Source organism: Balaenoptera acutorostrata, chromosome 15 (assembly GCF_949987535.1).
Source record: "Balaenoptera acutorostrata chromosome 15, mBalAcu1.1, whole genome shotgun sequence".
Lineage (NCBI taxonomy): Eukaryota > Metazoa > Chordata > Mammalia > Artiodactyla > Balaenopteridae > Balaenoptera > Balaenoptera acutorostrata.
In genome coordinates this window covers 89,443,377-89,471,208 of record NC_080078.1, presented here as the reverse complement: position 1 = coordinate 89,471,208, position 27,832 = coordinate 89,443,377, and the positions used below count along the sequence as shown (strand labels likewise).

The 27,832-nt window shown below is 54.9% G+C and overlaps 2 protein-coding genes across 13 annotated transcripts; one reads left to right on the top strand and one right to left on the bottom strand.

Moving 5' to 3' along the window:
• Position 1: 1 nt before the first annotated feature.
• Positions 2-15,829, bottom strand: LOC103016450 (uncharacterized). Of its 11 annotated transcripts, none has more exons than XM_007185198.2 (5): positions 15,313-15,829; positions 14,877-15,088; positions 2,322-2,438; positions 1,294-1,379; positions 2-1,175 (listed from the first exon to the last, which is right to left on the bottom strand). In XM_007185198.2, the coding sequence occupies exons 1-5, from the start codon at positions 15,806-15,808 to the stop codon at positions 1,118-1,120; spliced, it is 969 nt and encodes a 322-aa protein (XP_007185260.2). In that variant the 5' UTR covers positions 15,809-15,829; the 3' UTR covers positions 2-1,117. The 11 variants fall into 11 exon arrangements, 8 of the variants coding, with proteins under 8 accessions (XP_007185260.2, XP_007185261.2, XP_057385836.1 ...); XM_007185199.2 differs by having other exon boundaries at positions 2-407; XM_057529853.1 differs by having other exon boundaries at positions 2-241.
• A 1,525-nt stretch (positions 15,830-17,354) lies between these two features.
• EEF1A2 (eukaryotic translation elongation factor 1 alpha 2) lies at positions 17,355-25,953 on the top strand. Of its 2 annotated transcripts, none has more exons than XM_057529851.1 (8): positions 17,355-17,490; positions 18,828-19,049; positions 20,650-20,829; positions 21,299-21,595; positions 22,457-22,607; positions 23,743-23,999; positions 24,638-24,872; positions 25,531-25,953. In XM_057529851.1, the coding sequence occupies exons 2-8, from the start codon at positions 18,906-18,908 to the stop codon at positions 25,656-25,658; spliced, it is 1,392 nt and encodes a 463-aa protein (XP_057385834.1). In that variant the 5' UTR covers positions 17,355-17,490; positions 18,828-18,905; the 3' UTR covers positions 25,659-25,953. The 2 variants fall into 2 exon arrangements, with proteins under 2 accessions (XP_057385834.1, XP_057385835.1); XM_057529852.1 differs by lacking the exon at positions 17,355-17,490 and adding an exon at positions 17,511-17,663.
• The last annotated feature ends 1,879 nt before the right edge of the window (positions 25,954-27,832 follow it).

The window sequence follows — 27,832 nt, the reverse complement described above, 5'->3', positions numbered from 1 at the left end:
TTTTTAAAATTTATTTATTTATTTATGGCTGTGTCGGGTCTTCGTTTCTGCGCGAGGGCTTTCTCTAGTTGCGGCAAGTGGGGGCCACTCTTCATCGCGGTGCGTGGGCCTCTCACTATCGCGGCCTCTCTTGTTGCGGAGCACAGGCTCCAGACGCGCAGGCTCAGTAGTTGTGGCTCACGGGCCTAGTTGCCCCGTGGCATGTGGGATCTTCCCGGACCAGGGCTCGAACCCGTGTCCCCTGCATTGGCAGGCGGATTCTCAACCACTGCGCCACCAGGGAAGCCCCTGTTTGTTTTTTTTAAAGCGAATGTGTAAAGGCTGCATTTACTAAGCCAGGAAGGTGGGGCTCTGCCAGTCACTCCCCACGGCTGGCGTCGGGGACCCGGAGCAGATGGCGGCACGTCCTGGTTAGAATGGGGAAAGGGGTGAGGGGTCTCGGCCTCCATCTGGTCCACCCCAGCCCATGCGTAGATGGCATGCGATGACCCCCAGAGGGGCTGCACCCTGGTCTGGTGTCCTCGGAGGCGCTGGGTCGACCTCAGGGCCCTCGTCTTGCTGGCCACCCCCGGGTGTGGCTCTAGCCTTGGGGAAACACAGGCTCGTGCCCTGCCGGCCCAGTTCCCAAACCCCGGCGGCCAATGGTGACCTGCGAGGCCTGGGCGGGGGCTGCTCTGTCTTTAGGGTGGGTGGTGATGGGGTCTGGGACGGGGGCCAAGCTCAGGAGAGGTCAGCCCTTCCCTTCCACTGGCCCCAGGGGGTGATGGCCCGTGTGCTTGGAGGCTCGTGCAGGGCTCAGGGTGGGCAGGCTGGGCGCAGGGTCAGGATGCAGCACGTGAGCCTCCAGCCACCGGGGAAGTGGTGACAGGAAAACCGTCAGGAGGGCTGGAGATGGCCACACGCAGGACGTCTGCACTGCGGAAGGGGCAGGATGGCTGATGGCCATGGGCTCCCAAGGCTGGGGGGGCAAGGCTTCGGCCTGGGGTTCGGGTCCCGGCTGTGCAGCAGGGCCTCCTGCTGTTCCCGAGCCCCATCCCCTCCCGCCAGGATTGGGGTGGTGACGGCATCCTCCTGACAGGTGTTCTGTGAAGACCGGACGGGAGGGGCCAGGTGCTGCTCAAACCCAGGGGCTGCTGCTGTCACGGTGCCCGTGTGGTTGCTCTGGCCGCAGGCGTCTGGGGGTGAGGTGAGGGCTCTGGAAAGTCCGAGCAGGGCTGGGGCCCTCGGGGCTCCTCCACCTGCTCCTGGAGAATGGGGCTCCCCCCCAGGACCACGGCCCGGACCGCCCCTTACCTTCCGGTCCGGAAGACCTCTTCCCTGGTGGCAGTGACCGCTGGGCTGTCTAGCAGGAGCTGGGCCTCTGTAGGTGAGGTCACCATCTGCAGAAGAAATAAAACTACTGACTAATGTTTAATGAACGCCTACTATGTGGGCGCACGTTGTGCGGCCAGATGATTCCTTAGGGAGCAGCGGCCAGCATCCGCCGTTTCCCAGTGTCCTTGTCGGTAAAACGGGAAGTGCCAGGACCTGGCGCATAGCAGGTGCTTAGTGAAAGTCACTATTTATAGCACTTTTCACTACTGGAAATAACCTAATTGGTTTTTTTGCTGGTTAAGTAAAATCTAGGAGGGCTGAGCTTGCACCTGTTCAGTCCCCAGTGGCTAAGAAAGAAGCAGCCCTGTTGTGGGTGTTCAAGAAATACAGTTGATGAAAGGGTGAATTGTGTAGTAAAAGACATTACAGATTTCCAGCATGAAGGAGTGAGGAGGTCAGAAAGACTCTCTCCCCAAAAAGCGAATACAAACCTGGGAACAACTGTCAGAAGCAAGCATTTCAGTGCCCTGGAATTCCACCCAAGGCATACAACAAATCAGGGTTTATTCATCAAGAATACTGAACTTCAGGATAAGATCTAAAATTACCCGGCGAGGGAATTCCCTGGTGGTCCAGTGGTTAGGACTCCAAGCTTTCATTGCTGAGGGCCTGGGTTCGATCCCTGGTACTAAGATCCTGCAAGCCTCGCGGTGCAGCCAAAAAAATTAAAAATAAGTAAAATAAAATTACCCGGAGCAAAGCACCAGAAGAACCTCAGCTGGCCTGAGAAACAGCACCCAGCCAACAAACACTGACTCTGGGGTGGCAGATGCTGTAATGACTGACAAAGGCTTTAAAGAGGCTGCTGTAAAAATGCACCAACACACAAGTGTGAGCACTCGTGTCAAATGACGGAGAAGGAGCTTTGACAAACACATTCATGATCAAAACCATGCAAACGAGGAATAGAAAAGGACGTCTTCAATCTTGTAAAGAGCATTGCTTACACCAGCGAACTCCCAGCAAGTACAGCCAACACCGTGCTTGATGGAGAAAGACAGGGTCCTCCCACCAGGACTGGGTAGGGAGCAAGGATGTCCACTTTCGCGATGAATATTCAGCGTCTACTGGAAGTCATGGCCCGTACAATGAGGCAAGGAAAAGAAACAAAAGGCATACTGATTGCAAGTGAGAAATAAAACTGTCCCCCTTCACAGACAACGTGGTGGTCTGTCATCAAGGAATCTATAAAAAACCTAATTGAGTGACTGAGATTAGCAAGATACAAAGTCAATGGGCAAAAATCAATCATAGCCCTACATACTAGGGATTTATAACTAGAAGCAGAAACTTTTTAAAATACCATTTATAATAGTGACAATCTGACATGAAACACTTAGCTATAAACCTAATAAAAAACACGTATAGGATTTGTAGGCCAAAAATTAAAGCTAATGAAAGAAATCAAAGAAGGCCTAAGTAAATGAAGACCCAACACAGTAAAGACATTGGTTCCCTCCAAACTGACATATAGATTTAGTGCAATTCCAATAAAAATCTCAGCAAAATTTTTAAAAAGATGTAGATCCTAAAATTAACACAGAAAGACAAATGAACTATGATAACTAAAACATTTTTGAAAAATAAGAATATAGAGAAATTGCAATACCCAAATCTTTTTATTGAGGTAAAATGCCCATAAACTAAAACTAACCATTTTAAAGTGGGCAATTTAGTGGCAACCATTTAATACATTGACAATGCTGTGTAACCACCACCTCTATCTAGTTCCAAAACATTTCATCCCCAGCCCAAAAGGAAACCCTGTATCCCTTAAGCAACACCCCTCCCTCAGCCCCATTAATCTACTTTCTGTCTCTATGATTTTACTTATTCTGGACATTTCATATAAATGGAATCATACAGCATGTGGTCTGGTCTTTTGTGTCTGGCTTCTTTCACTCAGCCTACTGTTTTCAAAGTTCATCCATATTGTAGCATGCAACAGTACTTTCTTTTTTTTACCAAAATTTTTTTTTTTTTGCAGTAAAATACACATAACGGTTTAACCATTTTTGTTTTCCTTTGGCCGTGCCGCCGGCTTGCAGGATCTTAGTTGCCCGACCAGGGATCGAACCCGGGCCCCGGCTGTGAAAGCAGAGTCCTAACCACTGGACTGCCAGGGAATTCCCATCTTAACCATTCTGAAGGGTGCAGTTCAGTGGTAATAAATACATTCATAATGTTGTGCAGCCATCAGCACCAACTGTCTCCAAAGCTTTCATCTTGTAAAATTGAAACTCTGTCCCCATTAAGCGATCATTCCCCATTTCCCCTCCTCCCAGAAACATCATTTTGACTTTCTCTTCGTATGATTTTGACTAATCTAAGTATCTCGTGTAGGTGGGATCACACAGTATTTGTCTTTCTGTGACCGGCTACCTGGCATGATGTCCTCGAGGTTTACCCATGGTGTAGCTTGTTTCAGAATTGCCTTCCTTTTCCAGGCTGAATAATATTCCGTTGCATGCATAGGCCACATTTTGCTTATCCATTCATCTGCTTATGGACACTTGGATCCACTTCCACATTTTAACTATTTTGAATAATTCTGCTGTGAACATGGGTGTACAAATATCTCTTTGAGACCCTGCTTTCAGTTCTCTAGGGTATATACCCAGGAGTAGAGTTGCTGGATCATATGGTAATTCTATTTTTAATATTTTTGGGAACTACCATAGTGTTTTGCATAGTGGCTGTACCATTTTACATTCTTACCAACAGTGCACAAGTGCTCATATTTCTCTACATTCTCTCCAACGTGGTATCTCATTGTAGTTTTGATTTGAATTTCCCTAATGATCAGTGATGTTGAGCCGCATTTCATGTGCTTCTTGGCCATTTGTATATCTTCTTTGGAGAAATGTCTGTTCAAGTATTTTTCTCATTTTTGAATTAGGCTGTTTGTTTTCTTGTTGAATTTTAGGAGTTTTATATATATTCTGGATATCAATTCCTCATCAGATATCTGCTTTGCAACTATTTTCCTCTATTCTGTGGGCTGCGTTTTTACTCTGTTTACAGTTTCTTTTGAGGTGCAAATTTAAAAATTTTTTCACGAAGTCCAATTTGTCTATTTTTTTTTCTTTTGTTACCTGTGCTCTTGGTGTTATATTCAAGAAATAATTGTCAAATGCAATGTCATGAAGATTTTTTTCCTGTTTTCTTCTAAGAGTTTTATAGTTTTAGGTCTTACCTTTATGTCCTTGATCCATTTTGAGTTAATTTTTGCATATAGTGTAGGTAAGGGTCCAGCTTCATTCTTTCGCAGGTGGGTAGCCAGTTTTCCAGCACCATTGGTTGAAAAGACTCTTTTTTCCCTGTAGTCTTGGCACTCTAGTCAAAAATCATTTGACCATATATACGAGGACTTAGTTCTGATTGTAGTAATTTGAATCTTCTCTCTTTTTTTCTTAGCCTATCTAACTAAAGGAAATTTTGTTGATTTTTTCAAAGAACCAACTTTTGGTTTCATTGATTTTCTCTACTGTTTTTATATTGTATATTACATTGATCTCTTCTCTAATCTTACTATTTCCTTCCTTCTGCCAGCTTTGGGTTTAGTTTGTCCTTCTTCTAGTTCCTTAAGGTGTAAAGTTAGGTTGATGATGTGAGATCTTTCTTGTTTATTTTGTTTAAACTTAAAAAAGATTTTTATTTATTTATTTATATTTTAAAATTCTTGGCTGCGTTGTGTCTTCATTGCTGCGCGTGGGCTTTTCTCTAGTTGCGGCGAGTGGGGGCTACTTTTCGTTGTGGTGCGCGGGGTTCTCATTGCGGTGGCTTCTCTTGTTGCAGAGCACGGGCTCTAGGGACACGGGCTTCAGTAGTTGTGGCTCGTGGGCTCTAGAGCTCAGGCTCATTAGTTGTGGCGCATGGGCTTAGTTGCTCCACAGCATGTGGGATCTTCCCAGACCAGGGCTCGAACCCGTGTCCCCTGCATTAGCAGGCAGGTTCTTAACCACTGAGCCACCAGGGAAGTCTGAGATCTTTCTTGTTTTTTAATGTAAGTGTGTATAGCTATAAATTTAACCCTTAGCATTATTATTTGCTATGTCTCATAAGTTTTGATATGTTGTATTTTCATTATCAGTCATCTCTAAGCATTTTCTAATTTTCTTTGTGATTTCTTCTTTGATCCATTGGTTGTTTGAGTGTGTTGTTTAATTTCTACAAATTTGTGAATTTTACTTCTGTTATTGATTTCTAACTTTATCCCACGGTGGTTGAAGAAGACACTTTGTATGATACCTATCTTAAAAAATCTACTGAGATTTAATTTGTGGCCTTAACACATGGTCTATTGTAGAAATTGTCCCATGTGCACTTGAGAAGAATGTGTGTTCTGTTGTTGGGTGGGGTGTTCTGCATGTATCTGTTACATCTAGTTGGTTTAGCACGTTATTTCAGTCCCCTATTTCCTTATCTTCTCTCTGGTTGCTCTGTCCATTATTGAGACGGGAATACTGAAGTCTCCATTAGTGTAGAACTCTCTATTTCTTCCTTCAATTCAGACAGTTTTACTTCATATATTTTGATGGTCTGTTATTAGGTACGTGATGACTAATGATGTTGAGCATTTTTTCATGTGCCTATTGACAATTTGTGTATCTTCTTTGGATAAATGTTTATTCATATCCTTTGCTCATTTAAAAATTGAGTTATTTGTCTTTTTATTATGGAGTTGTAAGTGTTCCTTATATATTCTGAACACTAGACCCTTATTCATTATGATTTGAAAATATTTTCTCCCATTCTGTAGGTTGTGTTTTCACTTTCTTGATAGTATCCTGTGTTACATGAAAGTTTGAAATTTTGATGAAGTCCAATTTACCTATTTCTTCTTTTTTGCTTGTGTTTTTGGTGTCATATCTAAAAATCTATTGCCAAATCCAAGGTCATGAAGATTTACACCTATGTTTTCTTCTAACAGTTTTATAGATTTATTGGGCCTTTGGTCCATTTCGTATTAATTTTTGTATATGGTGTGAGGTAGGGGTCCAACTTCATTCTTTTGCAAGTGGATGTAGAATTATCACAGCACCATTTGTTAAAGAGATTATTCTTTTCACACACTTCCTGATTTTAGCAATTGCTATAAAACTGCAATAATCGATTCAGTATGGTCTTGGTGTGGAGATAGACACAAAAATCAGTGTAACAGAACAGAGTCCAGAAATAGCCCCAGAAATAGCACACATAGGTCCAATGGTGCTTTGACAAAGGTGCAAAAGCAATTCAATGGAGAAAGTATAATCTCTAGACAAATGATGCTGGAAGAACTGGACATCCATATGCAAGAAAAATGAATCTTGACCTAAATCTCACACCTTATATGAAAATTAACTCAAGATGGATATTATATGTAAATGTGAAATGTAAAACTATAAAACTTTTAGAAGAAAATATGGGAGAAAATCTTTGTGATCTGGGGTTTGCCAGTGTCAATGGTCATTCCACACAAGAAAAAATTGGGTGCATTGGACTTCATCAAAATGAAAAACTTTTGTGCTACAAATGACTGTTAAGTGAATAAAAAGACAAGCCACAGACAGGAAGAAAATATTTGCAAGTCAAATATCTGATGAAGGCCTTGTATTCAGAACACATAAAGAGCTCTCAAAACTCCACACTAAGAAAATAAACAACCCACTGAAAAATTGGGCTAAGGCTCTGAATAGACATTTTTCCAAAGAAGATATACATATGGCTGATAAGCACATGAAAAGATGCTCAACATCATTAGTCTTTAGCGAACTGCAGGTCAAAACTGCAATGAGACACCACTTCAGACCCATAGAATAACTGTAATCAAAAAGACAGACCCATAACAAATGTTGGTGAGGATGTGGAGATGTTGGAACCCTCCTACATTGCTGTTGGGAATGTAAAATGGTGCAGCTGCTGTGGAAAACAGTTTGGCAGTTTCTTGAAAGGTTAAATATAGTCACCATATGACCCAACAATTCTATTCCTAGATATCTACTCAGGATAAGTGAAAACATATATCCACACAGAGAGCTTAGACAGGAATGTTCATGGCAGCATCATTCCTATTAGGTAAAAAGTGGGAACAACCCAAATGTCCATCAACTGACGAATGATGACCAAATGTGGTATAACTAAGGAATGAAGTATTATTTGGCAAAAAAAAATTGAATGAGGCACTGACACATGCTACAATGTGGATGAGCCTTGAAAACACTCTAAGTGAAAGTATCCAGTCACAAATGACCACATCCTGTATGATTCCATTTATATGAAATGTCCAGAATAGGCAAGCCCACAGAGACAGGAAGTAGATTAGTGGTTGCCAGGGTCTTGCTTTGGGGTAGGGGAGTGACTACCTAATAGCTTGGGGTTTCTTTCTGGGGTGATAAAAATGTTCAGAAATTAGATTATGGTGATGGTTGCACAACTTTAAATACACTAAAAGCCATTGCATTATGCTTTATATATATGTACTTTACATGGATGAACTTTATGGTATGTAAATGACATCTCAATAAAGCTGTTTGTTTTTAAAAGGATAAAAGACCTGAATGGAAGTTCACTAAAGAGAATGCACCATTCAGCACAGGGAAAGTTCTTCAACATCATCAGTTATAAGAGAAATGCAATTAAACCCAGGATGGGATAGCATTGCACACCCATTAGAAGAGCTAAAACAAAATTTCCAACAAGAGACTGACAAGAACAAGTGCTATTGAGGGCGTGGAGCAACTGGAACTCTCACAAAGTGCTGTGAGTGCATGCAAAATGGTACCAGTACTCTGGAGATCAGTGTGGCAGCTTCTTAAAAAGTGAGTCACACGCCCGACAAATGATCAAGCAATCCCACTTCTGGGCATTTGTCCAAGAAAAATTCAAACTTATGTTCGCAAAAACCTGTACACAAATGTCTATGGTGGCTTTATTCATAACTGCCAAGACTGGAAACAACCCAAACATCATCTAGTGGGTGAAGGATAAGCAAATTGCGGTCCATCCACACATGGAATACCATTCATTGTTAAAAAGGAATGAACCACTGAAACACGTAACCACCTGGATGACTCTCAAAACATTATGCTGAATGAAAGAAGCCGGACCTGGGACCTCCCTGGTGGCGCAGTGGTTAAGAATCCGCCTGCCGCAAGAGGGAGGAGATATGGGGATATATGTATATGTATATAGCTGATTCACTTTGTTATACAGCAGCAACTAACACATCATTGTAAGGCAATTATACTCCAATAAATATGTTAAAAAAAAAAAAAAGAATCTGCCTGCCAGTGCAGGGGACATGGGTTTGAGCCCTGGTCCGAGAAGATCCCACATGCCACGGAGCAACTAAGCCCCGTGCGCCACAACTACTGAGCCTGTGCTCTAGAGCCTGTGAGCCACAACTACTGAGCCCGTGTGCCACAACTACTGAAGCCTGCGTGCCTAGAGCCCGTGCTCCGCAACAAAGAGAAGCCACTGCAATGAGAAGCCCGTGCACCACAACGAAGAGTAGCCCCCGCTTGCTGCAACTAGAGAAAGCCCGTGTGCAGCAATCAAGACCCAACGCAGCCAAAAATAAATAAATAAATTAATTAATGAAAAAAAAAAACCACTTTAAAAAAAGAAAAGCCAGACCCAAAAGATAACACACTGTAGGCTTCCATTTACATGACATTCTCAAGAAGACAAAGCTATGGTGATGGGGAGTAGGAGGAAGGGGTGAGGATAAGGGGTGAGCACGGGGGAGGTTTTGAGGGTCACGGGGGATTCTGTGTCCCAACTGATGTGACTACAGGAGTCTGTACCTGTGCTAGCCTTCACAGAACTGTACATCTTTCAAAAAGTCAATTTTCTGTATAACTCAAAAATAAAAATATATAAATAGCTTAAGAAGCACAACCATCACAGTAAAATTGATTCAGTTAAGAATTCTCCATGAGTGCTAAGTTGAGAGGGATTTTAATGAGGAAAAGGATATTTATAGAATCCAAAGTACATCCTCATTAAGTATTTAATCATTACAAAGGGAAAAAGAGTAACTTCACGGTAGGGAAAGCTGGTGGACACCACCTCCACCAGGTGATTGAGGATAACGCCACCACTGATAGGTAAGCTGACGTCAGGCACCTGCCTGTCTGACATGCATTGCTCCTGTGGAATTCCTGCCGGAAAAATAAAATGTGAATCTATTCATGCAGAAACATGAGAAAAACCCCCCAGCAGAGGGACATCCTGCAAAACAGCTTGTCTCCACTCTTTAAAAACGTCTGTGTCATGAAAGACGCAAATGGCCAAGAATCTGTTTCAGATTAAGGAAACTAAGAGCCTTGACCACCAAAACCAACATGTGATCCTGGATTGGGAAAAGTACAGCTACGAAAAATATCACTGGGACAAGTGACACAATTAGAAGCTGGACCGCACATTGAGGGATTGTATCCACTGGAAACGTACACTGAAGTATTAAGGGGTCGAGGCAATGATTTATGCAACCTTTTCTCAAATGTTTCAGAGACAATAATATAAGCAGACACAGAGAGAGACAGAGAACAGTACAGCAGACAGGGCAGGTATGCAGAACTAGTGATGTGGACGCAGGGCATAAGGCAGCGTTCTTGGCCCTCTTCTTGCAACTCTTCTGTAAGTTTGAAATTGTTTCAGAAAAGAAGTTGACATGTGTGGACTCAACTCCTGCTTCCAACCACAGAGAAGTGGCGGGAAGGCCAGCCCGCCTCCAGAAATGACTGTGAAACTGGGCGGAGCCCGGCAGCAGCTGCTCCAGTCAGTGGACACTGGACCCTCAGGGCCGTGAGCTCTCAAGGGCCCACCTTCCTGGCTCCCCGGGGACGGTCTTCTGACCACAGCCCTGAAGCAGGGCTCCAAGCAGAGCACGGTGGTCCCCGCAGGCTCGGAGGCCGAAGCTGGGGTGCAAGGCAGGCGAAGGTAGGGAGCAGCCGGTGCCTAGAAACTCATGTGGGGTCCCTTCGAGCGTGTGGCTGAGGGCTGGAGGGGGTGCTGCTGGAGGCTTCCCCGAGAGCAGACACTATGGGTTGTGTACTAGCTATTTATTCCTGCATAGCAAATTTAGTGGCTTTAAAAAACACGCCTTTACAAATCAGAACTACAATGAGGTACCACCTCACACCAGTCAGAATGGCCATCATTAAAAAGTCTAGAAATAACAAATGCTGGAGAGGGTGTGGAGAAAAGGGAACCCTCTTATGCTGTTGGCGGGAATGTAAATTGGTGCAGCCACTATGAACAACAGTATGGAGGGTCCTCAAAAAACTAAAAATAGAGCTACAATGGGATCCTGCAATCCCACTCCTGGGCATATATCTGGAGAAAACCATAATTCAAAAAGATACATGCACCCCTATGTTCATAGCAGCACTATTCACAGTAGCCAAGACATGGAAACAACCTAAATGTCCATCGACAGATGAAGGGATAAAGAAGATGTGGTCCGTACAGTATATACAATGGAATATTACTCAGCCATAAAAAGAACGAAATAATGTCATTTGCAACAACATGGATGCAACTAGAGATTATCATGCTAAGTGAAATAAGTTAGAAAGAGAAAGATAAATACCATATGATATCACTTATATGTGGAATCTAAAATATGACACAAATGAACATATCTATGCAATGGAAACAGACGTAGAGAACAGACTGGTGGTTACCAAGGGGGCGGAGGGGTGGGGGAGGGATGGATTGGGAGATTGGGGTTAGCAGATGCAAACTATTGTATATAAGATGGATAAACAGCAAGGTCCTACTGTATAGTACAAAGAACTATATTCAATATCCTGTGATAAATCATAATGGAAAAGAATATAAAAAAGAATGTATATATATGTATAACTGAATCACTTTGCTGTACAGCAGAAATTAACACAACATTGTAAATCAACTATACTTCAATTAAAAACCCCCCAAAAACCCCCAAACTTCCCCCCCCCACACATTTACTATATAGACCCAGCTTCCATGGGTCAGGAGTCCAGGCACGCCTTTTTTTTTTTGGCAGTGCCATGCAGCATGCGGGATCTTAGTTCCCCGACCAGGGATCGAACTTGTGCCCCCTGCAGTGGAAGCGCAAAGTCTTAACCACTGGACCGCCAGGGAAGTCCCCAAGGCCATGTGGAAAGGGTGGGCAAACCTTAACTGGGTCTTCTGCTCAGGGTTTCAAAAGGGTACAATCAAGGTGCCAGTGTTTCCTTCAGAGGCTTGGGGTCCTCTTCGAAGGTCATGTGGCTGTTGGCAGAGTCAGTTCCTTGTGGCTGTAGGACTGAGGTTCCTGCTTTCTTGCTGGTGGACAGCAGGAGCCTCTAAGAGGCTGCCCACTGTGCCTGACACATGGCCCCTCCCAGGCCTCTCAGAACCTGGTAGCTCACTTCTTCAAGGCCAGGAGGAGAATCTCTTACTCTGGTCTGCAAAGACAGAGTCTCAAATACTGCAGACCAATCAAGAGAGTGACAGCTCATCACCTTCGTCATGTGCTATTGGCTAGATGCCAGCCACAGGTTCCTTCTGCACTCAAGGGGAAAGATATTCCAGGGCATGACTCCTTGGAGGACCCCTTAGATCATGTCCACCAAGAGCTGAGATTGAAACAAAAACACTGGAAGACCAGCTGTACTGGGCAGCACTGGCACTTGGGCCCAGCCAGAATGGAGACACCTGCTTACTTATTTTTTGGGAGAACAGACTACAACCTACAGCAATGCCTACTCTAGGCTCATCTAAGAAAATTTAAAACTGAGCCCCATAAAGAGCTTTGGGGGGACTGAAATCGGAAGCTGAGTCTTGCCAAGTCGAGGGTCTTGTGAGGCACTTTGGGGTTCCCAGATCGAAACCAACAAAGCATGAAAACAAGCCCACAAAGGTCCAGTAATTGAATAGCTGCTAAAATGAGAACCAACAGTCTTCCTAGGAAGATAACAGAATCCAGAGTCTTTACAGAATGTTCCGTATTCAGCCAAAAATCACTAGACGTGTGAAGAAATAGTAAAATTTCCTCCTTGTCAAGGAGAAACACCAGCTGTCAATTAATTTCCTCCTAGATGTAAATTCACCCTTCATTGCTTGCTCTGCAAAAGTGGATCAGCTCACTATAAAGGAGAAATGCTTAATGTAATTTTGTCCACTGTCACAGAGCAGGTGGCAAATGAATTTACGGCCAACAGGCAGTAAAAGCATGACTGGCATAATGTACACACACTACAGCTCAAAACTCCACCTCTGTGGTGTACAGCAAACAGAAATGCTCACACAAGTGGCACGCAGGGGAGATTCATAGCAGCTTAATGTTCACTAGCTCAAAACTGGAAATGGAATACTACACTGCAGTGAAAAAAACCCAAACACCTCCCAAATGCAGCAGCAAGGGTGCATGTCACAAACATGACGGCAGGTGAAAGAAGCCGGAAAAAAGAACACAAACTGCACATACCATTCGCGCAAAGCTTAAGAGCAGGCAAAGTGATGTATAGCAGGAGAAGCCAAGGTAGTGGTTGGCTTTGAGGGCATGATGTGGAGTTCTGTTTCTTGGTCTGGTGGTCAAGCACGTTTGTAATTTGTGCACGTTTCTCTAAGTTGTTCAAGGACAGGCTGGAGCCCTGTCTCCCTTGGTGCCCGGTCCTTTCCCCGCCCAAAGTCTCCTGCATCAGTTCATCCTAAGAGCCCCTGAGGTCCCCCCAGCTCCTGAGGCAGGTTATTCCCAACTGCCCAGCTGAGGGGAGCTCTGTTCAAAGAGCAGAAAAGGCAGGCTGCAGAGTTGCTAAGGCTCTTCCTGTTCCCCAGGGAGATTTCTGAACCTGGGGGTGGGGAGGCTGGCTTAGCACTGAGTCCTCTCCCTCCCCCACTGCAGGGCAGGGGCCCAGGGGAACCGAGCAGGGTGCAGGAGGAGCTAGGTGATGCAGCAAATGCCCACCTGCTCCCTTCTTTCTCCTGGGCCCAGAGAAGGCTGACCGTGGCGGGGGTCGGTGAGCCTGTAGCCCTCCCCGGGTTCTCCCCTGTGGCCCCAGCCCCACTGCAGCGCTGCCCCTTCTTGGCCCGAGAGGCTGCTCCCTCCCCGTCTCTGGTTGGCCTCCCAGCCTGCAATGGGCCAGATGGGGGGCTTGGCCACTCCCTCCTCCTGGCGCCAGGCTGGAGCCCCTGACCCTGCACACCGGCCCAGAGCCAGGGCCCAGCCCACCAGACCCCCTCTCTGCTCGCCGGAAGCAGGTGGAGCTGGGCTAGCGCAGGCAGGGCTGCCGCTGTCTCTCGAAGCATGGGTGCCCGCCCCCTGCCCCGGGTTCCTGGGGAGTGAGGGCCTGTGGGGAGGCGCCTGCGAGCCCGCAGCTCCTTCACCATGGTGACGGCTCCCTGCTGCGTGGCAGGTACCGGTGGCCCCAGCACGGGTGGGGGCAGGGCAGGCCAGCTGCCCTCCTCCTCTCTGAGGGGCTGTGCCCCCCTCTCTAGGCTTCCCTGGCTGACTCAGGTCAGCCTCACAAACCCTCCCAGACACGCTGGGTTTGGCAGGAGGTGTGTTTGGGGGCCTGGATTGTCCAGCAAGTCGCCCCGACTTACTTTCACTCGGCCCAGAAACCGAGAGCAGGGCGGGCAGGCTGGTGGGGCCTTGGCTGGCCTTGGGATCTTGCTGGTTTGCACGTGGCCTGGCTCCGCCCGGCCCCGCTCCCTTCTCTGATTAGGGGCCGTGACCTTGCTCTTCTGAGGGGAGCTGGTAGCCAAGAGCTCCTCTTCACCATGGAGACCACTTAATTTGCGGCCTCAAGGGCAGCTCAGTCCCCTGGGTGCCCAGCCTGGAGAGCTGGGGGCAGGGGAATGTGTCCCTGAGGCCGTCCAGGGTCCTGCTGCCCAGGTAGGTTGGGAGACAGGTGCGACTGACCCCACATGTAAGGATGCACACCGATGCCCAAGGGACAGAGGGCAGCCCGTGGCCCAAGGCCAGGGGGTGATGTCATTCTGAGACACCCCGCAGCCCTCCCCTCCCCGCTGGCCCCCCCCTCAGGCCGCTGTCTGGGCCCCTGCGACCATCACCCGGGTTGCTGGCCCCTACCTGCTGGGGCCGCGGCCCCCCAGGAAGGCACACGCACAGGTGGAAAGCTCTGCATTCGCAGGTTATTATTAACCCGGCAGTGACGTCACCCGCAGCCAATGGGAGGCGGGTTTATTTCCAGGGCTGACAGCTTGATAACGGTTAATTTTAGCTGGATCTTCTTTCCCCAGGCTCGTGAAAATCCCTGCCCGCCAAAGAGGGGGCTGTCTGTGTCGCCCCCCACAAAGAGCTTGTGGCTGGGCCTGGGAGCTACTGGAGGGGCTGAGAAGGCGGGGCCCGTACTCCTCCCTCTGCCCGCTCCCCAGCAGGTGCCCTGGGAGGCTGCACCAGCCTCCTTAGCAGGAGTCCCTTCTTTGCTTGTCCCCCCACCCCTACCCTGGGCTGCTCCGGGGGCCACTGTGACCAGTGGCTCAGGTGTGGGAAAAGGGCTACAGGGGCGGAGCCTGACCTGGGAGAGGGGAGGAGCACAGCTGGGACCTGGGCGGGCTTGTCCAGAAGTAACGCTGCCCCGGCTCAGGCCTTCCAAGCCTTCCGCAAGCTCTGCCCTCCTTGTGTGTGACCTTGGGCACTGTGCTTTGCTTCTCTGTGCCCAGTTGGCTCTTGGTCCATGGGTCCTCAGGCTGCCTGGGAGCCCCACCACGCAAGACTTGGTGACTGTGGCTGTTTAGTGCATCACATAGTGTTTAGTATTGCTTAGTATTTCATAGTTATTCAGTACTAGTCAGTGATTAGTAGTTATTTAGTACTATTCAGTGGTTATTAAGTACGAATCAGTTGTTAGTAGTCATTAAACACTATTCAGTGGTTAGCATCTGTTCACCAGTCAGCTGGACCACGCGGTGGTGCAGCCCTGCGCTGCTGGTCCGGGTCATGCAGCACCATACCTCCCTCCATGTCTCCACCGTGTGAGCCCAGTGTCTCCAGACGCCATGTTGCCCGGGCTCCCAGGGCCCTGCAGGTGGTCCGGCTGAGGACGGATGGGCATGTCCTGGGGACATGGAGGCCTCTTGGGTGAACCACTGGAGACCCCTGCCCCGGGTCAGCGAGCAGGTCCTTGGGGGGGACGCTGCCTTCCACTAGCAGCGGCCACTGCTCTGGGGAGCACGGCCTCCCAGCCCCTGGTGCAGGCAGCCCACTGTGCTTTGGTTCCTGCCAGGCGACAGCAGTGGGTGAGCCCAGAGCAGAGAGGCGAGCCTCAGGCCTGTTCGGGCGTCTGATAAACACCCTCTGAGGCTTCAGGCAGCTGGAGATCCCGGGGGGAAGTTGGGGTGGCGTCCACAGGGACCCGGGCCTCCTGCCCCCTTGGTCCGTCCCATCCCAGCCTCGGTCAGTCACGGTATCTCCCAGATCCTGCCTAACCTTCGGCAGAAGGGGACGCATTAAACACAGAGGCCAGCTGGGCCGGGCGGGGTGGGTCGTGCTTTCCGCACAGGCGTGTATTTTTAATTCCTGGCTCCTGTTTGATGGTATCAGCTGCACAAGGAAGTGCCGGGTCACTTGCCAGCCCCTCTCACCCGGTCTGTGGGGTGGATACAGGGACAGCCCAGCAGGAGGGCCCCTTCCCTCCCGGAGAGACCCTCCCCACGGGGCAGGGAGACCTGCTTGGCGCCCAACCACTGCCCTGGCCCATCTTTACTTCCTTACCTGCTGGGGGTCCCACCTCTGGGGGCTCCCCGTGGGCACTGCCCCATCAGGAGGTGCTGACCCCTGGGCCTCTGCTCTCCCCACACATTTTTTGAGACCCTGCCCAACCTTCTCCGAGACCCTGACCCTAACCTGAGTGTCCTCGGGCTCTGAGGCAGATGGAGACATGGCCACGGGGAGATGCGGTAATGGGTGAGCTGACAAGGTTGGAGGTCCCGGAAGAGGCCATGACCCTGGTCTTCACTAACCCATCCCCCTCCTCGAAACCCATTTTGGTCATTGCCCTGGTCTGCCCAGGGTCCTCAGGGACATCCCACTTCCTACAGATTGAGGGGAGGCCTCAGGGCCACAGCCTGGGACTCTCTCTGGGAGCTGATTTCTTTCCTTGGCAAACTCTGCGTCCCTGGGAACCCGGCCCATGTGTGCAGACCAGGGCAGCCCTCAAAGATTTCAGTGGGCTCTGGGGGTGGACTTCAAGTGTTCCCTGTACCAAAAGGGGCCCAGGGTGGAAAACAGTTCTTCCCAGGGCCTCGGAGGGAGGGTGGGCGGACTGGATCTGCTGACGGAGCCTCAGGCCACTTGGCCGAGCTGAGGGGACCCTGGAGACCACAGTTTCCATGCCACACCATGGGGCCGGGTTGCAGAAGCCTGGCTTTGGGTTCCTGCTGGGGCAAGCCTGTGTGGCAGGCACACGGGGGGCAGGGGGCTTGGAAACAAGCAGATTCTGGGGTCCCACCAGGGGGTCTGCACCCCCTGGGCCACCCTGGAGAGATGCCTCAGAACACAGCACCATTGTAAATCAGGTGCCGGCAGGACAGCTGCCCAGACGCCGACCTCAGCCACCCCCCAGGCCTGACCTGCTCCTCCCCTGCCCCCACCTGCCCCACCCTTGCGGACTGGCCCGTCCCTGGGACCTCCTTTTACGATCCAAATGTCTTTTTGTGCTCGGCGCAGCGCTGCTCTCCCCTCGCGTGCCTGAGCCTGGCGTTTCAGTCTTGCTGCATCTGCCCTCTGCCTCTAGCTGTTTCTCTCCGGGCCTCTCTCCATCTCTGCCCCTCCCTCCTTTCTGCTCCCTCTCCCCACCCCGGCTCTCGCCGCCTCCGCCTGTTTTTCTCTCCCCGCCCGCGCTCCCTCCGGGTGCGTCTCGTCTCCGCCTTTGTAGCTCGCTCCCTCGCCACATCCTCCTCTCGCGTCCCTGTCGCGCTCGCGTGCGTCCGCGGGCCCGCTGTCGCTGTACCCCTGCATCCCTGCATCCCTCGCATCCCCGCCCGCGGCCCCGCCCGCGCCGGTACCGCATTGCCGTACTGCAGGGGTGCGGTGCACTGCGCCTGCTCCGTCAGTAGGTGGACCCCCTCCTGGAGAGATAAAACCGCCGGCGCCGGCGCCGCCAGTCCCTCTGGCTGAGACCTCGGCTCCGGGTAAGGACGCTGGGCCTCCGGGTCCCCACCCCCGCCCCCAGCTTTCCGCAGAGGGTCCCTTCCCCGGGGACCAGTCCTAGGGGCAGAGACTGGTCGGCCCGGCGCCTGGCGAGGCTGCGCTGCTCCCCGAGGAGATCGGCTGCCCGCCCAGGGACTCCGGACCCAGCACCGGGGTCAGTCCCCCGGGCGGCCCTGGGTGGGGTGGGGGCACCGCGGTAGCGCTTGTTTACGGGGCTGCCGCGGCGGGGGCGAGTCTCCTGGGCGGCGGCGATCAACCTGCAGCCGTGACCTTGGGATCGCCCCGGGGGCCCTGCGGGGTTCGGGAAGGGTCGTCAGCGCTGGGGGCTGGTGAGGGTGGGCGCTGGGGGTGCCCCCCCGGACGTAGAGGGGGAGGGGGAGGCTGTGGGACCTGAGGGGTCCTTGCCACCCCACCTCCACCCGGGCAGGTGGTGTCCACCTGGTGTCCGCACCCTAGGGTGCACCGTTTTCTCCCGCTTTCCCTTCCCCAGCCACCTGCTCCCCTCCCCGGGCTGCCCAGGTTTCTCCACTGACCTCCAGGATGAGGCAGGGGCTGTGACCCTGTGACCAGAGGGAAGGGGGAGGGTATGGCCCTCTGCCCCCACCAGGCTGAGGGCATCTCTGTCTGGCATCTGCTGAGCTTGGCTGCTGGGGCCAGATTCTCCCTCCTCTGGACAGAGCAGGGACCCCCACCTCCCTGCCCTACTGCCTGCCCCCATCCAGACCCCGGGGAGGGCCCGAGCTATTCTGGGCCCCTGATCTGGGCACCGCATCGCCCTGCCTGAGCTCTGGGCCAGCCTGTCTCCCCGGTGCCAGGCTGCCGGGCAGGGATGAGGGGAAGATGGCGCCGTCCCCGCTCGAGGAGGGGAGTGGGAAGCACTGACCACCTCTCCACCGTGGCAGCTCTGCGGGGCGGGGGGTGGGGGCTGGGATCCGGTGCGGTGTCCCAGCCCAAGACCGTGGGAGGGGAGCAAGCGCCGGGCACAGGGCACTGGAGAGCTGGGCGGGGTGACTCATCACCAGGCCCCTGACTGGTCATGGGGCTCACCCAGGCTGGTGTTTCTCGGTCTCTGCAGGTGGGGGTTAACTTCTTTCATGGTGGGGGGTGGGGCTCTGTAGGCACAGCACTCAGACATTTACAGCTACTGGACTGTTTGGGCTTGCCCCCGGGCTCTGCTCAGCTAAACACGGAGACCTGGCTCTGGCCTTGGGGGCTCGGACTGTGGTCAGGGTGTGCTCCCGACCTGTGCAGGGCAGTGTCTTTGCTGGGCTTCTCTCTGAGGCCCTCCGTCACCTTTGCTCCCCACCTCGACCCACAGAGTCACTGCTCAGCGTCCCCCTCGCCCTGAGCCCGAGCACCCCAGGTCGTGCCAGCCCCTCCCCACACCCCGGGCAGAATGGGCAAGGAAAAGACCCACATCAACATCGTGGTCATCGGCCACGTGGACTCGGGCAAGTCCACCACGACTGGCCACCTCATCTACAAATGCGGGGGCATCGACAAGAGGACCATCGAGAAGTTTGAAAAGGAGGCGGCCGAGGTGAGCCCTGGGGGGGCTCCCACCTTTGCCTCCACCATGAGGTTGGGTTCCCACATGGCAGCCGGGCTGATGCTTCCCTGACCCTGGGGCACGTAGCTCAGATTAACTCCTCTGGGGCAAGAGGGGCGTGAGCCCTAAGGACCCCAGGTGGGAGGTGTGTACGTCACAGCATCCAGATGGGAAAGGCATGGGGGCGGCAGGGGGAGCCTCTCTCTGAGGAGGTGCCTGGTGGGGGGGGAGGTGGGATGACCTGCTGGACCAGCCCCAGGTGGGGGAGGGGCTGGAGGTGCATTTCTCCCAGTGTAGGTCACTGTCTCTGAGCCCCCAGGGTTGGGTTCCCATGTCTCCAGGGCTGAGGTCTGGGGCTGGAGGTGGCGCTGTCCTTGCTTGTCCCAGGGCTGGGCCAGGACTCAGAGTGGCTATTAATAGCTGATTGATGGGCACCCAGCCCATCAGCTCCATTTTCTCCTGCCGGGCTGGGGCAGGCTGCTTGTCCAGGGTGGCACCCTTTTTTTGGGGGGGGGTCTTTGTCACCTGGTGAGGATGAGAGGGGCCTTGGTGGCTGACCCCCTATTTCCTGAAGCTGATCCTCTCAAGCGTCCGAGACCCATGGGTGGGACGTGTACATGGAGTGGGGGTCTGCTCTCTGCCTCCTACCTCCACCCCTGAGCTCCGGGAGAAGCTCCTGTTGGGGAGCTGTGAGGGGTCTCACCTGGATGGCCGGTGCCAGGGCTCAGGAGGGGGCAGCTGCTGGCCTGGGCTGAACCCTGCTCATGGGGCCGGGGGGGTGCTCCTGGGCCCCGAAGCTGTGTCTCTTCTTCCCTGCGGGGCTGGTGTTGAGGGGGGCTGAGGATGTCTGCAGGGTGTCTGGTTCGGGTCTAGCTGGACCCTGGCTGGGCAGCCTCCCTGGAGGGCAGAGCCCTGTCCGTGCATGGCCGTGGCAGGGAGCTTAGGCCAGCTGGGCAGTGACCACAGCTGCCACCCTGACCGCAGCCCTGACCCTGGGGGTCTCGCTGGGCACTTGGCACAGGCGTTGGGAGAGGGTAGCCCGGCCTTGTTTTCCCTGGTCAGGCGGGGCGGGGAGTGGAGGAGGGGCCTCAGAGCCGCTGGGAAGCTTTAGCGGCTGTAGAAAGAACTGGAAAGCCAGGCTCTTCCTTGCGACCTCATCTGATTTCTTTCTTTCTTTTTCCCTTAAAAAAAAAAAATCACAGAGGGGCTTTTTGGTTGGACAGCCTGAAACCCAGTGGGGTCATCGGCTGATACAGGGATCTGGGGGGTGGGGTGGGCTGGGGACCCTGGCTTCAGATAAAGGGGAGCCCTCAGCCAGGGGAGGGCTTGAAACCAGGGCGGCTCTCAGGCTGCTCCCAGGTCCTTGCGCCCCCTGCTGGTGGCGCCTGTTTAGGTGGCCGGAGGCCGGTCTGGGCAGGGCAGGGATGAGGTCCGGGTGTCCCCAGTTCCAGAGGTGGGTCCAGAGTCCCAGGGTTCCAGCAGGAGGGAGGGGTCTCTCTGCTGTGACATGCTGCTCCTGCGCCCCAGGGGGACCCGTGGCCAGGCCAGCTGAGTCCCAGTCCCGTCCTGAGCCACGTCCCTGCCCCTCCAGATGGGGAAGGGCTCCTTCAAGTACGCCTGGGTGCTGGACAAGCTGAAAGCTGAGCGGGAGCGCGGCATCACCATCGACATCTCCCTCTGGAAGTTTGAGACCACCAAGTACTACATCACCATCATCGATGCCCCGGGCCACCGCGACTTCATCAAGAACATGATCACAGGCACCTCCCAGGTGGGCGGGGCCTCGGGGGCCCGGGGGAGCGGGAGGCGGGGCGAGGGCACCATTTAGGAGACCCTGGGGGCCCTGGAATCAGTGAGCGGTAGTTGGGTCTCCTCTGCTTCCTCGCCAGGGCACGAGACCCCTCACCTTTGTCACCACTCGCCCCCCAAAGAACTAAGTGCCCCGACATCTCAGCCAGGCAAGGGTGCCTGTAAGGACAGCCAGCCACTGTCAGGGCCACCTTCACAGACAGAAGACACAGAGGCCAGGATGGGGACACTGAAATGTGGGCAGAAATGCCCCCGGGCCATCCGCCATTGCCAGGGCATTCACACAGACAGACAGACAGACACTGCCCCTAAGGTTGGGACCCCCAGGTTCCATCCCTAGGAGATGGCCCAGGCCCCTGTCTGCTGCCCAGAGGGCCTGGGCTTGGGTGCTGGGCGAGGTCTGGGCTCACCTTGCCCGACCTGCTGGGCAGGCGGACTGTGCCGTGTTGATCGTAGCGGCGGGAGTGGGCGAGTTTGAGGCGGGCATCTCCAAGAACGGGCAGACCCGGGAGCACGCACTGCTGGCCTACACACTGGGCGTGAAGCAGCTTATCGTGGGGGTCAACAAGATGGACTCCACGGAGCCCGCCTACAGCGAGAAGCGCTACGACGAGATCGTCAAGGAGGTCAGCGCCTATATCAAGAAGATCGGCTACAACCCAGCCACCGTGCCCTTCGTGCCCATCTCGGGCTGGCACGGCGACAACATGCTGGAGCCCTCGCCCAACGTGAGTGCCCAGCAGCGGTGGGGCTGCTCGGACCCCTCCCTGAGGGCCCTGGGTCAGGGCGGGCACAGCCAGCCAGCAGGAGGTCAGAGGGCTGCGCTACAAGTGCGCTGCCAGCCCCCTGTGGGTGTCCGCGCTGGTGGGAGCCCCAGACTCCTTGGGGGCCAGACGCTCTGCCCTCAGCTCAACCTCCCCGTGAGGCTGGCAGAAGCCGCTGCAGCCCCTTCTCTGGCCAGGGACACGCCCCACCCCCAGGTTGACACTGCGGGGGCAGCGGCTGCCGGGGCCCAGGCCCACTTGCCCTGTCTCTGTCTCCAGAGACCTGCGTGGCAGGGTTGCATCTCCCCCCAGGAGCCGAGGCCACGGGGGCCTCCCAGGCACCTCCCCGAGGCCCAGAGCAGGCCGGGACAGCAAAGGGCCGAGGGCTGGCTCTCTGGGGTCAGCTGGGAAGCTGGTGGCTCTGGCAGCCCATGTCCTGGGGACTCTGTCTCTGTAGGAGGTGATGAGTGGGACTGGTTGTTTTGAATTTGTGGAGCCCGAGACCACGTGCCTCACCCGGTCAAGCCAGAGGCCACCCCTGGCCCAGCAGGGGTCGCTAGTCCTGGCCAGGCTGCAGCTGCCCACACTGAGGGAGGTGGGCACGGGGGTATCTCAGGAGAGCCAGGGGAAACTCAGCCCTGCACCCGTGGTTGGGGGCCGCCCCTTCTGGCTGGGCTGCGTGCTTGTATCTCGTGGATTGAGCTCCCCTCGTGGGATCTCACGTAGGGAGGAATGAGCCAACCGTGGGCCTGGAGGCCATGGCTGTGGGGTGGGTGGCGCGGGGGCACACAGGCTCTAGGATGGTGCCTTCTTCCTCCTGCCCAGATGCCGTGGTTCAAGGGCTGGAAAGTGGAGCGGAAGGAAGGGAACGCCAGTGGCGTGTCCCTGCTGGAGGCTCTGGACACCATCCTGCCCCCCACGCGCCCCACAGACAAGCCCCTGCGCCTGCCGCTGCAGGACGTGTACAAGATCGGCGGTGAGTGAGGGCTCCATGGCCACCGCCCGCTGCAGCACCCACCCTGCACGCCTGGCCAGCTCTGCCCTCAGACCCCCTCCTGAGAATGGGCCCCTGACCAGGAGCATCCGGACCGGGTTATTTCAGCCTCTTCCCCCATGCTGCACGCTTTCCGGGGGGCCACCCATCCACCCATCTCCATCCATCCATCCATCTATCTGTCCATCTATCCACCCCCACCCCCGACCCATCTATTATCCATTTCTTCATCAGTCCATTCATCCATCCATCCATCGGTCCATTTATCCACCCACCTCCCCCCGCCCGTCCATCAGTCTGTCCCGAGCTTGCCAGGGTCTTCCTCCCTCCAGATAAGTGCCCAGCCCTATACCAGAAGCTGGTGGCACAGGGAGAGTCACATATTACTCTCCACCTGGAGATCCCTGTCTTGGGGGAGACACGATCCACTCCAGGAATGAGAAAAGCTGGTCATGAAATGATATAGAACCATAAACAAATATGAGGCCCACGAGGGGGCAGCGGTGGGGGACTCCCAGCCAGGAGGCTGTGGCAGAGGTGCAGGGGCTGCGTGCAGGATGGGGGTGTCACGCTCGCCCTGCACAGAGCGGCCACCAGCCTCAGTCTCCGCAGCGCCACACAAGCCTCTGTCCCAGCCAGCGAGACCGGCTGGAGCCCCCCCGCCCCCCGCCCCCCACTCTGGGGAGCACCGGGCAGCCACACAGTGTAAGCAGATCCTGAGAAGTGCAGGGGCACCCACGCCCCTTTGGGAATGACCCCCAAGACAGCAGCACCAGCGCCGGGCAGGCCACCCTGGGTGGGCTTCTGCTTCACAGGGTGGGGCCTCGGAGAGAGGAGGGTCCCCCAGTGCCTCCTCTGGGGGAAGCTGCCACCCGGGGGCAGGGGTGGGACCCCTCCTTGCCCATGCTCCCTGTGTTCTGGGAGCTCTCTTCCTCAGTCCCTTCTTCCGCTGGTGGGGCGCGCAAGCCTCCGCTTCTGTCTGAACGTCTCAGCGTCTGCCTCGCCCAGGGTCTCCCTGTCCCCTCCCTCCCGCCACGTGGCCACCCCCCACCTGCCAGGGAGGACAGGGCACCCCTGGCCCCAGCCTGCCCTCACGGCCCCCTTCCTCTCTGCGCAGGCATTGGCACCGTGCCCGTGGGCCGAGTGGAGACGGGCATCCTCCGGCCGGGCATGGTGGTGACCTTTGCGCCTGTGAACATCACCACGGAGGTGAAGTCAGTGGAGATGCACCACGAGGCGCTGAGCGAGGCCCTGCCCGGGGACAACGTAGGCTTTAACGTGAAGAACGTGTCGGTCAAGGACATCCGCAGGGGCAACGTGTGCGGGGACAGCAAGTCCGACCCTCCCCAGGAGGCCGCCCAGTTCACGTCCCAGGTGGGCAGCCCGGTGGCCGGCAGGGCCCCCCCACCGGTACCAGGGCTGTCCTCAGACGAGGGGGCTGCCTGGCACCGGGGAGGACTGAGGTCCCCGCTTCACAGAGTGGGCAACTGAGGCCGGGCAGGGCTGAAGCCGGCCGAGGGCGCAGGCAGGAAGAGCAGGCGGGGTGCGCCCCGGCCTTGGTGCTCCCAGCCTCACTGAGGTCCCACTTTGGTCCTGAAAACGCTTTTATCAGTTTATTGCCCGGGACAGGCCTGTGATACTTTATCCTCTACATTTTCACTGCGCCCTCTTTGGTTACCTCTTCACGTGACTAGGATTTTTTAAATTGGCTTTACTGAGATATAATTGAAATATGATAATCGAAGTCCGGTTTTGTCATCCCCCGTCTTTGCTCTGGCCGCTGGGCCTTTCAAACCGTGCCCTCGTCGTTGTTTATCTCTTGTGGCTTTTTAGATGCTTGAAGAGGACCTTGGGGTCCAGGTCCGGGGGCCTGGGTTCCCCCTAGACTGACCTTCCTCCATGGTCAGCACTCTGAGCCCCAGGGACCTGGGGGTGGGCAGAGCCTCCTCCTGGACTTGGGTGCTGGGCGATGCTGGGCGAGGCCTGATGGCCTTATGCACCTCTGTCCACAGGTCATCATTCTGAACCACCCTGGGCAGATCAGCGCTGGCTACTCGCCGGTCATTGACTGCCACACAGCCCACATCGCCTGCAAGTTTGCTGAGCTGAAGGAGAAGATTGACCGGCGCTCTGGAAAGAAGTTGGAGGACAACCCCAAGTCCCTGAAGTCCGGCGATGCGGCCATCGTGGAGATGGTCCCGGGGAAGCCCATGTGTGTGGAGAGCTTCTCCCAGTACCCACCTCTCGGTGAGCCGGGTGGTGAGGGAGGGGCAGCGCCGGGGTGGTGGCCAGTCCAGGCCAAGGGCAGAGGACCACTGTGGGGGTGGGGTGGACGGAGGGTCCTGCACTTTTCCGCTGCAGCTTAGAGCTTAGCAGGAGACCCCCGGCCTTGGTCTTTGTCTCATGGAGCACAGGTGGCCCCACTGGGTGGGCCTGGGATGGTATCCTGCTCTGCAGAGTCACCCAAGGCCCACAGCTAGTCTGGTGGCAGAGTTAGGACTGGCCACCCGCCTCCAGCTGGCCCGCCCCACAGATACCCCAAGGATGACCCACAGACCTATATCAGAGAGCTGCCTTATGCAAGGTTGCTGGCCATCTTCAAGATAGCTAAAAGGGTGTACTGTACTCCGCGCCAGGCTGCCCTAAGTACTGTTCACATACCATTTAATTCCCACAACGACGCCTTGGCGGAGTCCTATGTGTGTTATTCCTGCCACCTAAGGAGACAGGAGCCTCGTACTCCACTGTCCCCCCCCCCCCCCCCCCCCCCCGCGAAACAGGCGCAGAGAGCTCGGTGCCCAGCGCTAGGGCCCCGCCCCAGGGCCAGGGGCAGGGGAGGATGCTGCGGGCGCGAGTGCGCCTGCGCGCTGCATCCCGGCCCGCGCCTCACGCCCCCTCCCTGCAGGCCGCTTCGCCGTGCGCGACATGCGGCAGACGGTGGCCGTGGGCGTCATCAAGAATGTGGAGAAGAAGAGCGGCGGCGCCGGTAAGGTCACCAAATCGGCGCAGAAGGCGCAGAAGGCGGGCAAGTGAAGCGCGGGCGCCCGCGGCGCGACCCTCCCCGGCGGCGCCGCGCCCCGCCCCCGCCCCCGGCCCCGGCCCCGGCCCCGGCCCCGCTCCCGGCGCGGTCCCGGCGCCCCGCCCCCCCGCCAGGCGCATGTCTGCACCTCCGCTTGTAAGAGGCTCTCCGTCAGCGACTGGATGCTCGCCATCAAGGTCCAGTGGAAGTTCTTTAAGAGGAAAAGCGCCCCCGCCGCCGCCCCGGCTTCCGCGTCCAGCCTTTGCCACGCTCAGTGCCCGTTTTACCAATAAACTGAGCCACCCCGGAGCCGTGTGCGCCTGCTGCTGGGGGGTGGGCGGCTCGCCCTGCGGGAGGGCGCTCGTTAGGACCCCTCCTGGCCCCCCACCAAGTTGCCAGCCCTGTCCCACCTGGCATCCCGCCCGGCACCCACCACCCCTGTGGGCGACCTGGCCAGGTGTCCACCTGTGCTACCCAGGGGGGCGGCGGGGCACCGGATCCAGAGTCCAGCTGGTGAGGGGGCTTTGGCGTCCCCCCAGTGGGGGCATCCAGGACAAAGAATGAGTCACTTTGGAGCCGCAGAAGCGGGGTTGAATGTGTTGGGGGTCTCTCTGAGAATGGGGTGAACTGAGGGCTCCTCCCCCACGAGTGACTGTCACACACACGTTGTTGTTCACCGGGGTTTCCAAGCTCCCACGCTCTTGGAAGCCCACTCTTAACCCCCCCAACTCCCACCCCTAGGCCGGTCACTTGTGGCTGGACGCAGCGCCACTGCCATCCTGCTCCTCAGTGGGGCCCCCGGCACAGCCAGGAACTCCAGCCCCCGGGACCCCAGAACAAGCCCTGACCTTGGTCAGCAAGCACGGTGGAGGCAGGGGGTGGGGGGAATGGCTCCCTGCCCAGCTCTCCCTGCTTCCAGAAAGCAGCCCCCAGCCCGAGCCGGGTGTTGGTGCTGCAGATGGAGCTCAGGGTGGGGCTGAGCAGATCCCTGACTGCGGGCACAGTGCAGACTTGCCCGCCTGCAGCGGGAATTGGGCTGTGGGGCGTCCCCTCCGGGATGAGCAGCAGGCCACGCACAGGGTCCCCTAGTGTGTGAGTCCCCTGGGGCTGCAGCAACAAATGGGCCTCAAGCTGGCAGCTTAACACGACAGAAATGGACTCTCCCACAGTCTGGTACCACTGGGACAAGATCCAGTGTGGGCCAGGCCTGCTCCCTCCAGAGGCTCTGGGGGAGGGTCCGGTCCGTGCCTCTTGCAGCTCCTGGCGGCTGCCGAAGTCCCTTGGCTTGTGGCCACATGCCCCCAGTCTCTGCCTCCATGGTCACATGGCCTCCTCTTCTCTGGGTCAAATCTCCTCTGCCAACCGCTTATAAGGGAGGTCACTGAAGACACCCCCTGGATAATCCAGGATCATCTCCACTCAAGATCCTTAATTTAGTCGCCTCTGCAAAACACTTTCTTGACACTTGTCACATCACAGGTTCCAGGGCCTGAGGCCTGAACTCTTTGGGAGCATATCCAGCCCACCACCCTGGGTGGTGATGGGAATTATGCCACCGAGTGAGGGGCCAGCCAGGACAGATGGGTGCTGGGGTTCAGGGGTGTCCACGGAGGGAGTGTGGTGTCTCCCCGCCCAGTCCCAAAGTGGGGATGGGCCCCCGGAGGGTGCATGAAGGGAGAGTAGGACCAGAAGAAGGGCGACCAGACCAGCCAAGCCGAGTGTGGGTTGGGACCCACTTCCCCGGTGCTGGCGGCCTGCAGACTCCCATGCGAAGGGTCTGGGCTGACCCTCAGAGGCCTCCAAGGAAGGCAGCTTGAGGAGGCAAACAGAGACACAGAACCCCAGGCAAATCTGGATTGCAGATAAACAGTGGGTAATTTTTTAACATAAATATGTCCCATACACTATGTACACTGAAAAAGTATTTACTGCTTACCTGAGATTCACACTTGATGGTGTGTTTTATCTGGTGGCCCTACCCAAGGAAGCTGGGTGCCCCCTGCCGCTCTCCTGAGCCGCGGCCCGTCCTGGGCCCCCCGGGCCAACCTGCTGTGACCCTGCAAGCTGTCTGTCCCAGGAAGCTGTCCTTTTACACCTGGCCCAGTTAGAATTGGGGTCAAGCCAGAGAAACCTGTCAGCTTGAGAGAGGGTAAGAATGAATCCAGTCCCCGGCTGGGGTCAAAGGAAA